This window comes from Triticum aestivum, chromosome 6A, assembly GCF_018294505.1.
Source record: "Triticum aestivum cultivar Chinese Spring chromosome 6A, IWGSC CS RefSeq v2.1, whole genome shotgun sequence".
NCBI lineage: Eukaryota > Viridiplantae > Streptophyta > Magnoliopsida > Poales > Poaceae > Triticum > Triticum aestivum.
In genome coordinates, this window is record NC_057809.1 from 545,142,067 (window position 1) to 545,152,998 (window position 10,932).

Here is a 10,932-nt window from a genome sequence, read left to right on the forward strand (position 1 = left end):
TTGTTATGTACACAGCGAAGGATCTCTCTCTCTCTCTCTCCTACGAGATGGCAACTGATGAAATTGAGTTCAGATCGTATCTGGTTGGCTCAGTCTTTGATTTTTTTTGGCACCATGTAATCAAGAATGTACACTTGCGAAAAAAATTAGTATGCGACCTTTTTTTGTAGTTTAGAGGGGCAGTTGTTGTACAGTTCTTGTGCGTGCTGGTGATGCTCCAGTCTGAAACACTTGATGTTCTTGCATGGAAGCATCTAAAGAAATGTATTCAGAGATCTTTGGTTCAGTTGCAAAACAACATCATTCACAACAGCTATTTATAAATATATTTCTCTCATATACTTAATATTACATAGTTGTAACTGTTGAGCTTTTCAACTGTTCGAAGAATAAATTACATGAAATTTTTGCATTTTTCGCAAAAGTCAGTAATGAGCAATCACGCAATAGTTACAACAACTGATACAAGAGCACAACTTGTCAATTTTTCTCAGGTGTTATGCACGGTTTGAAACAGAAGCTCGACCAAACAAATGTATAAATGAGGACGACACATGCCATCATATACAATCTACAGCAGAGCAACACTGCTACCTGAAAAGCAGCAGAGATTCATATATCTTAAACGTTACACATTCTATTGCATTGTCCATTTGAGGTTTCTCGAAATTCAGGCATGGGGCATGTCAAAGTTTGTATCGCTTCACTGCTGCAGGACTGCTACCTGGCTACAAATAGGCCTGAAAATAAAACATGGTATAATCAATCATATTTCTTGCTAGGTGATTACGACGAAAAGTAGGCGTTAAAAGGCAGAACAGGTAATCTTAGGAAAAGTTTGCAAATTACATCTGGTGTATATCCAGTCATTTCACAGAGCTATACCCCGTCATACCTTTTCCAAGTTTGCAGTGCATCACCATAGATAAACTGTGCACTCATAACAGAAAGCATTTCAATGTTTACTTTAGTAAGATTACATAACTTTCTGCATGTATTTGGCATGTCACATTCACTTCTTACATACAAACCTTTTTGCAGTGGACAATGTAAAGGCCTTTTCCATTTAATATCAGAAATGTGGATCGCAAACATCTAAAACATTACTAGTTCATGTACAAGAACATCACAGGAACAACTAGTAATTTACAAACTCTTCCTGTATACAGATGAAGTCCTAGGTACATATATGATTTCCCCAATTACAGTAACAACTGGTAATGTTCCTCTGAGCCTGACTCCACAGGAACATTACTAGTTCTTAGTAAATATATGATTCGACTCTGAGAAGTTGTCCTAGGATTTAAGAGGGAACAAAACATTGCATAACATTTATCAGTTGTACACACTATTTTTCTTTGATAAATCAATTTGGTTTTCTTAATTTTTCAGTTCTTGCCAACGACTAGATTGTATTGTTTGCGTGCATCATTTTTTCCCTTTCCCGTGGTAGAATCCTACTGCAGAACTAACTGTTTTCCAGTGGTAGTATGGAGGACAATACCGATGAAAGGAATTGGGGCTACTGTTGTTTGTCAAACCTTCTTAGCTAACCAGACACAGTTTACCATTGCAGTTTCACCTAGACATTTGAAGTGGTGAAAGGGTTTATGGTGGTGGCTGTTGTATATAGACAGAAGGGCGGATATAACAACACATCGATCGATACCATTTTGTTTATATGAAGGGTGTAACTTGAAGATCTATAGCAATGGATTAGGTGCTAAATTCTGTACAATATCAGTTGAAAACAGAGTAGATGAGGCTTAGCATTGTACTCTAAGTGATGTGGTATACGTACAATTAATTTTATCTAGATTCTGTACAATAGCAATGGTGCTGTAGGTACAATTAATTTTATCCTAATGATGCGGTAATATTCTCAAACTGTTGCATATGTCGTAGTTATTCTAGCCAGTTGTCGCTCTGCATCTTATTTGATCTATTGCCTACTGGAGTATGCAAGTTGTGATGTCTTGTTTCGTCCTGCGAATTATGTGTTGATATTTTCCATCAATCAGAAAATTTGCCCGATTACTAGGAATTAACAAACTCTTGCCATACACAGATGAAGTCCTAGGTAAAGATTGATATGCCATAGAAACTTTTCCTAAGCATCACAGGAACAACTAGAGTACTGGACAATGTTAAGGACCTTTTGCTAACATAGTTACTCTGAACATCGTGTGTTCACAGATAATTCTATACAGCTGAAAGTTCAGACCACGCAAAGCACAGCCCCTAATCTATTTTCAATATAACAATAGTAATTAGTTGTTAAACTTTACCATTATGGCTGCATCTTGCACATACACTCAAACAGTACTCTAGTTTCCAACGTGCATAAGCGAAGCTGAACCGAGGAATCAGCGCATGAATCAATACTCTAATTCGATGTACATACCTTGGATCCTTGAGCTGTAAAGGCCGATGGTCCTCTCCTATGCGGCCATATCGTCGATCCACAGAGGTACAACCCCACGTCGCTACAGAGGCGCAATGGCAGGGAGCCGCCGCCGGACATCATGATTTGGATCTTTGGGCGCTCGTGCTTCAACGCCGAAAGCAAAGAGGAAGAGGTGCAGGAGAGGGGGGGGGGGAGAGGGATCCGCCCAATTTTTTCAGTTAACCCTAGCGGCGGCAACCTCCAGCAGACATGAGTGGTGCAGGACAGATGAAAGGGGGATTGACGAACTTTGTTCGGGATTTGGATTCGTTCGATTTAGCTAGACATGAAGGCCTGTTCTGCAAAATGTACCAGTAACCCCCCTTGCACCGCATCCTGTCCCTCTCCTTTTAATCCAAGGGCTCACATTCCACCGGAGCACCTGGTGCACGAGTTGGTCGGGTGCACAGGATAACGTTCTCGAGGTAGCCATCTGTCTCGCAGCAAGCGGCATGGAAAACCCTATTCGCCGCATTTTGCGGCAAAATGTCGACCTGTCTCGCACACCCATCGACCGTTCGTGGGCCGGCCCATGTTGGATGCCTCCTACAGAGAAATTCGTTAGAAAAATGAAGAGACGGAGGAATCGAACCTCAAACCTCCCACAACTGGAGGTGCGTATCAAGCCACTCTAGCTTAACAACACTTGTGTCTTACACATGCAAAAAGGTCTGCTATTATCTGTTTCTTTCTTTCACGTTTTCTGTTTTCCTGTTTCTTTCTTTCTTTTATTTTTGTTCTAGAAATATCGCAATTTCAAAAAAGTTCACTATATTCAATACTTTATTCGGCTTTTTATAAAAAATGTTTGATTCTTTTTGTTCATGTTTCAATAAACATTTTGTTCTTTTCAAAAAAATGTACAAAATTTGTTTGTGTTTCAAAATGTGTTCGGTGTTTCCAAATTTGTTCGTGATTTTCAAAAAATGTTCACATTTTCAAATTTGTTCAAGCTTTCCAAAAAAATGGAATTTCACATTTGCTGTCATTTTTCAAAATTTGCATGTGATTTTCAAAAAATGTTTGCGTTTTCAAATTTGTTCAAATTTTCAAAAGAGTTTTGGAATTTCACATTTGTTCCATTTTTAAAAAAAATCGTGTTTTTCAAAAAATTATTCGCATTTCAATTTTTTTTTCATGTTTTCAAAACTTGGATAGAAAATTTATAAATGTTCAAGAATTTCAAAAAATGTTTATGGTTTTAAACTTTTGTTCATACTTTCATGAAATATTCCATTTTTATTTTTTTGTTCACCAATAAAAAAATGTTTGTTGTTTGAATATTTGTTCGGAATATCATGAAATGTTCCATTTTTCAACTTTTTGTTCACAAATTCAAAAAATGTTAGCGGTTTCAAATTTGTTTGGAATTTCATAATTTGTTCACATATTCAAAAAATGTTCACGGTTACAAATTTCTTTGGAATTTCATAATTTGTTCACACGATTTCAAATTTGTTCACAAATTCAAAAGGTGGTTCACATTATCACAAAAACAATTTTTGACTTTTCAAATTTTTTTGTTCACATATTCGAAAAATGTTCCTGTCTCTATTTTTTCATCAATTCAAAAAAGGTGCGCACTTGTTTAAAGAGACACATTGAAAGAAAGTATACTTTTAAAAAATCAATACAACAAGTAATTTCGGGTTCGCTACAGTAATTTGGATCCGGCTTGCCTGCTCCCTCCCCATGCTCCCATCCGTGCTCCCACTTCATCCTACGGTTGTCTTTTTTCCTCTTTTCTTTCTAATCTAATCATCTCCCCCCTGATTTTACGGGGATGGGGCCGGACCTTATTTTGTTTCAATCAAATCAAGCCACATACGCGGGAGCACGGATGGGCACACGCCGGGGGAGCAGGCAAGTCTCGTCCCAGTAATTTGTTCCTCGTCGCGCCTGCCTTTCCTTTTTGCCTTTTTCGTCCCGCGGTGAAGCTTCATGGGCTGGCCCAGTCGAGCTGCCCCTGTGCGTCTGGCCGCCAATTTGACGCAAAAAGCGTCCAATAGGAGCTCTCAAGTGGCACATGGCCACTCTTCCGTGAGGGTCGGGGGATAGCGGCCGTACGTGCACCATCGCCGCAAAAATAGGCTGGTCCATTTCCTCTGTTTTCGGTGTTTTGCTTCTCTGTTTCCCAACCGGTTTTCTGAACATTTTTCTTTTTTTTCTCTGGGATTTTCTTCTTCTTTTGTAGGTTTCCCCTTTTTCTGTTTTTTGTTCTAAAATTCAGGACATTTTTGGGAAATTCTATATAATTGATAAATCCGGATGTAATTATTTGGATACATCAACATTTTTCGAATTCTTGGAACACCTTTTTTAATTCTTGAACATTTTTTGAATCGGTCAATTCCTGAATTGGCAACATTTTTTGAAATGCACAAATATTATTTGAATATGTGAACATTTAATGAAAATTTAAAAAGATATTAAAAATCTGTGAACATTGTTTGAATTTGTGAAAAGCATATTCATTAATAATTTTTTGAAAAAAGTGGAGAACACTTTTCAAATTTGTGATCATTTAGTTGAAATTATGAGAAGAATGTTTAAACTCCAGAAACATTTTTTAAAATTCATGAAAATTTATTAAATCCGAAATTTAGTTTAAAGTAGAAAAACGAAAAAAGATAAACAAAAGATAAAAAACGAAAAAGAAAAGTAGACCACAAAAGGGCCGACCCAAAGGGGCGCACATTGTATCGTATGGGGTGCGCGTTTGGGTGACTCCTATCGCCCTAAATGGGGATTAGGAGCTCCGTCTCACATCAGGTGAGAAAAGCGATGCTTGGCCAAAACCTAACAGACACAAATGTATCCTTACCAGGAATTTGAGGCCCTGGGACAAAATATAAAACGTGGCCCTAAAATTATAAAATAAAAATCATATAACTTTGAACTATCCTGGAAAATATATCGTTACTAGATGCCAAGACGAAGCAACTAGCAGGCGGGGCTTGACTGGGGGAGAGCAGCGGCCGCCGATGAATTGCAGCAGACCGGCAGACCTTGACTTGCCGGTCCGTCGAACCGGAGAAGGCGAGAGGCGGCGCGAGTGTGCGGGAGGGAGGCCGTAGTCCTAAGGCCAACTCCACCGCGCAACCCTATCCTGTCCGGCCCCGTTCATTTGAAGTAAAACGGACAAACAAAACGGCCCAGCGCGCGACGACCCGAATCCATCTTGTCCGTTTTGTGTCCAGGCCGACCCATTTCGAGCGCAAACTTGCGTCGGGTTTGGGTCGCGACGGACACCAAACAGACTCGCGCCTCGTCCGCGTCCGGGCCGTGTGGCAGGCGGTCACCTACCTCCCATCCGCACATCAATGCGCACGAGCGGGCGACCCCACCTGTCATCCGCACATTCAAATGTCGTCGTCCTTCTTTAAAGTGGGAAGCGTGGACGAGTCGTTATCCACACTGCCCCACGCCATCCCGCGGCCTCCTCGAAACCGGACAGCGACGAACCCAAACCCTAGCCAAGAACTCGCCGGCTGGCTGCCCGCAGCCATTGGCCTCTGGAACTACGGCCGCAAAGGCAAGCACGACCGCGAGGTTGGCTCCTCCGGGACGCCGCCGCGGCTCGGTGAAGAAGGAAACGCCCGCGTCGCCATCGCCACCACGTCGGACCCCCGCGCCACCCGCGTTCTCCATCGCGCCCACGGCCGCCGGCGAGCACGACCGGCACTACATCGAGGCGGCCGTCTGCCGCCGGTATTGGGAAACGAGGACGCCGCTACCCTGGAGCGACGTCCACCTCCCCAATAAGTGGCACCTGTCGGCCAACCACGTGCCGATTCCGCCCTCCCGCAGAGCGGCCGTGCGCGCCGCCAGGAGATCGAGCGCCACCGCCGCCTCCTCCCGGACGACCTCTACTACGACGAGAGGTACGACCCGACTCGCCATTGTGGGACACTTGGCTTCGCGATGAGCACGACGTGCGGCGGGCGTTGTTCTTCGCCGGCACGTCGACAGGGCCGTGGCGGCCACGTGAGCCCCGAGCGGTTCCCCAGGCGCGCGGGCGTACGCGGGTGTGTGGCCTGACGCCCACGCCGTCGCCGTCGCCATCTCCATCGCCACCCCCACCTCCTTGCATGACGGCGGAGGAGGAGGCCCGGCTCATGGCGCGTGTGCTGGAGGACTCCAAGCACATGCACGACGAGCGCCAATGGGCGAACCCCGAGGAGACGATGGCCCTCTCCGCGGTCGGCGACGTCGCCATCCCCGAGCAGGAGATGGCGCCGAAGGAGGAGGTCGTGAAGGAGCCGCCGATGGCCGCGTTCCACCCTGACCTGGTCGGCCAGGGGTGGAGCTGGTCGTGCTCCGCTGAGCAGATGGCGGCCGCCCTGGGGGCCGTCAACTGGTGCCCCACGCCGACGCGGTCGCCGGAGCGGGAGGCCTCGCCTCGGGAGGAGGTGGTGCAGGCACCGCCCATCTTCCAGCCCGCCGCCCTCGTGCACCACGGACCGCCGGCCCACCTGTGGACGCCGCCGGACTACGTCGACCTTGTCAACGATGACGACGACACCGGCGGTCAGTGAAGACGGCGACGACGATGGCCACGACATTGACGGGCGCGGCAGGAGCGCGCGGGAGGCGTTTTTTTTATTTTGGTTTTATGTTAATTATGAAACTGGGCCTGAGAAACTGGGCCGTTATGTGGCCATACCCTATATAAGTTTTATGTTTTTTTAACTGTGTTTATTTACTTTTTTAGTCATTTCATTTAAGTTTTTAATTTTTTTTATTCACGTCCACCCCGGATAGGTTTTGAGATGCGGCCGCGCGTTGGACGCACCCACGACCCATCGGACAAACGCGGACATGGGCGAATCCATCCGCGCCCCAAAAGAATAAAATCTGGACAAACCGAACGTCCGTTTGGGGTCGCGCGGTGGAGACGTCCTAAGGCTAAAGCCTGTAGTAGGCGTCCGCAGAGATTGCAGGGGATAAGCGTCAATGTGCGGGCCAAAACTGGTTTCCTCCAGTTTTCTTTTTGATAGGGGCCCTGTGCGGTGGGCCACTTCGGCCGCCCTCATAGACGGGCCTGATCCTTACGATGGTAATGTTTTCTAGCCCTTCATCAAGCACAGCCAACCCATTTACTATCGTTTTCTCAAAAAAAAAATTTACTATCTCCATTAAAAAATACGTATAAGACGTTTTGGTAGGCCATTCGGCCTATGGAAAGGCCTGCAGTTTTTATAGAGAGAGAAAGGGCATCCGCCCCTGTCCATTTCATAGAAATGCAAACAACAAGGCCTGCCCAGCAAGGCCTGCAGGATTTACTCAAGAAAAAAAAAGGGAAAGGCCTCCAGGGGCAATAACTGAGCAGAAATGTGCCAGTACGAGTATTATCTCAGAATAAACCACACAGAGTTCCGTCCCAAACAGGCAGAGTATGTCATTTATAGGCTACACCATAAACATGGGGGCTAACGATATATGCAGATGACAGGCGCACCGCGTTCAGGCTCAAGCTCGAGAACCCGGCTTCCTTGATGTTTTCAGCTGTTTTCCTGGTGAGGTGGCACCCGTCAGCGACAAATTGCTGCAGAGGATCAAGGGCACCTTGCACGAACTGGAGGAAGGAACCATCTACGAGCGGACAAAATGAGCAGGAAATCAAGCAATGCACAGCAGCACAGGGACATATGTCTTCAACATAGAATAACAATTAACAAGCAACCACCAGAGGTTATGCATGCTAGTAGCTGGGGGTACCTGCTGCAGCAACATGCTCAATGAATAGGTAGAGACCACCGGGCTTTAGGACTCTCTTTATTTCTGCAGAAGTTAATGCCCAGAGTTATTCAAATAGAAAATGGTGGTTCTTAAAAGGAAAGGAAATACCGAAACATAGAAATGGAACTTAGGTCAGTAGCCAACTAGCCAATAACCTCAACTCATGGTCAGTGTGATGCGTAAAAATGGAGGCCAGAGTGTGGTCTGTAGTCTTTTTGAAACGAAGGTAGAGAGATCTCTACATAATATTCAAAAAGGCCAAACAGGCCAAGAATACAAACGCAGCAATCTCAGACCAAAGGTTGAAGAAAAGAGCTGCCAATGCCCGAAAGCAAAGACAAAAACCACAAAGAAGCCAAACAGAAAGATAAAAGGAAGGGAAAACTTAGGTGCCCCAGTTAAACAACATACTCCCTCCGTCCCAAAATTCTTGTCTTAGATTTGTCTAGATACAGATGTATCTAATACTAAAACGTGACTTGATACATCCGTATCTAGACAAATCTAAGACAAGAATTTTGGGACGGAGGGAGTACTATGTAATATTTATTTATAGCAAATGCAATGCCAATAATCCATGCATCATTATTAAGTAATGCAAATGGTACTCCTAAGGAAATGATAATGACTTTTAACTAGACAAGAATTGATGACATAGCATCATAGTCATTTTACCATTGAAATGTTTTTTGACTAGGAATTCGCCAACACACTGCTCTGCAATTCAATGTTCTGTATGTAGGAGTTATCGGTAAATGAATGCCCTATGTTGAACAGTATATCGGGTTAAATATTTCCATCTTAGTGCATCAACAGAGGACAATCCAGTTAGGCAGTTACCATTTAGCCAAAAGATAATAGTATGATGCGTTTTGTCTGTTGGAAGGCAAACTGATGGTATAGAGAATGTGTCATAAAGTGGTATCTTCTTAGCCAATCTAATTGCAACAACAACAAAGTCTTCCAGTCCCAAGCAAGTTCGGGTAGGCTAAAGTTGAAACCCCCATAAGATGTCGAAACCTAGTCATGGTTTTGGCACATGGATAGCTTAGCCCATCTAATTGCCTTACCAACAAAACTGAAGTTCTCAGATGACATAAACTTAGAACTATGTTACCTCTTAATGCCATATCAGTGTCCTTTACCGAACACAGCACCAATGTACCAATAACTGCATCCATGGAATCATCCTCTGCTGGCAAAGCTTCGGCGACCTAGGTAAAGCCATGCATACAAAACAGTTCTCATGCTAACAAAATGTAAGCAGACACCTAGTCCATGATCATAACTCATAAGGCATCATACTTCCATACCCCTCTTCTGAAAGTGAAATTTGATTGCGGAAGCCCGGCAGAATTTGCTGCTGCTCTAGAATACTCCTCCATGTACATGTTAGGATCTACCCCAGTTACATTTACACCATCAGCACTTGCATAGTACTTTAAGTTGGGGCCTGTTCCAACGCCAAGCTCCAGAATGTTCTCCCCCGCAACTGACAATTGGGAGAAGAGATTCGATTTATACTGCGCAATCTGCAAGCTTCACCAAGTGAAATGTTTAGTGAGAACATAACACGTTGTAAATATCACATCTCCGTTCCTGAAAACATATGACTGTATTTTTTATAGGAAAACTAAAACTACTGATCAGGTGATCATGGATATAACAAATAAGTACTAACACTTAACAGAACAGCACTCCAAGTGCCCACTTCTGACATTTATCTTCTCACCGGATGAAAATAAAAGTATGCATTACTTGAGACGCTTCACGAATCACGAGTTCACTATGTCATATTGTGCAATTCAATCAGATAGGAAACCAGACCGGCAATATCACAGATTGAAACATCCGAGAATTTGGGTTCGGTGGGTTCAGTTAGCTGCCCAGTTGCTGACACAGACTTGCAATCCTATGATGAGTTGTCTCATGGAAGTTGGTTAACACGTGACAAACTTGGGAATGATAAAGCAGTGGAACAAATATTAGGGGAAAATTATATACCTCGGCTTCATAAGACTGCATGCCCTTGTCCATGGCCGTCGCGTAAAGCTTCTCGTACCAGCCAGGCCTCGCTGGGTGCACCCGTTCAAGCATCACCTGCACCAAGCCACACCAAGTAAAATATAAGATTGTCACGAAGCCATGTAATTTGCATCGCAGATAGTGAATTGGTGACCGGAATAAGATTGGGCGTGAAGGAGCTTACGGCGGGGTCGATGGCTGGGGCGGCGAGGCACGGGGGGTTGACGAGATGGAGGAGGCCGGCGGCAGAGGATGCACCAAGGAGGTGGCGGCGGCCGCAGCGGCATCTCCCAAGGATAGCTACTAGAGTGCTTCTGCGGCGGGGTTTGAGGTTAGGATGTGAGCCGCGGCTGGGGACGGCGACCGCCGGGAGCGCGACGAGGCACCGCATGCCGAAGATGTTGGGGAACGGGGAGAGGAGTACGTGAACCAGGCTCGAAGGCGTAAACCACAACGCTCTGACACGGTTTTTTTTTCTTTGAGAATCTGACACGGTTAGGCTTATAAATTGCCGGGACATCGAAAGCCCAAAATCCCATATTTAGTTAGGCCGAGCCCATCAATATCTGGACATACTCCTTTTAACGATATTCTATGGGCTTTCCCTAGGCAAACGATATTCTATGGGCTTTCCTAGGCAAACGCCCGACGCGGCGAATCCTATTCCCCGCGTAGCTCGGGGAATAGTAATCAAAGGTGCACCCTCCGGCACGCCTCGT

The 10,932-nt window shown here is 44.9% G+C and overlaps 1 protein-coding gene and 1 long non-coding RNA gene across 2 annotated transcripts; both read right to left on the bottom strand.

Annotated features, from left to right (window-relative positions):
• Positions 1 to 314: 314 nt before the first annotated feature.
• Positions 315 to 2,689, bottom strand: LOC123130978 (uncharacterized). The gene is made up of 2 exons (XR_006464043.1): positions 2,405 to 2,689; positions 315 to 740 (listed from the first exon to the last, which is right to left on the bottom strand). It is a non-coding gene; the product is annotated as an uncharacterized lncRNA (long non-coding RNA).
• Positions 2,690 to 7,741: 5,052 nt separating this feature from the next.
• Positions 7,742 to 10,674, bottom strand: LOC123130979 (methyltransferase-like protein 7A). Its single transcript, XM_044550759.1, has 6 exons — positions 10,398 to 10,674; positions 10,193 to 10,288; positions 9,502 to 9,720; positions 9,306 to 9,402; positions 8,168 to 8,230; positions 7,742 to 8,041 (listed from the first exon to the last, which is right to left on the bottom strand). The coding sequence occupies exons 1-6, from the start codon at positions 10,602 to 10,604 to the stop codon at positions 7,848 to 7,850; spliced, it is 876 nt and encodes a 291-aa protein (XP_044406694.1). The 5' UTR covers positions 10,605 to 10,674; the 3' UTR covers positions 7,742 to 7,847.
• Between the last annotated feature and the right edge of the window lie 258 nt (positions 10,675 to 10,932).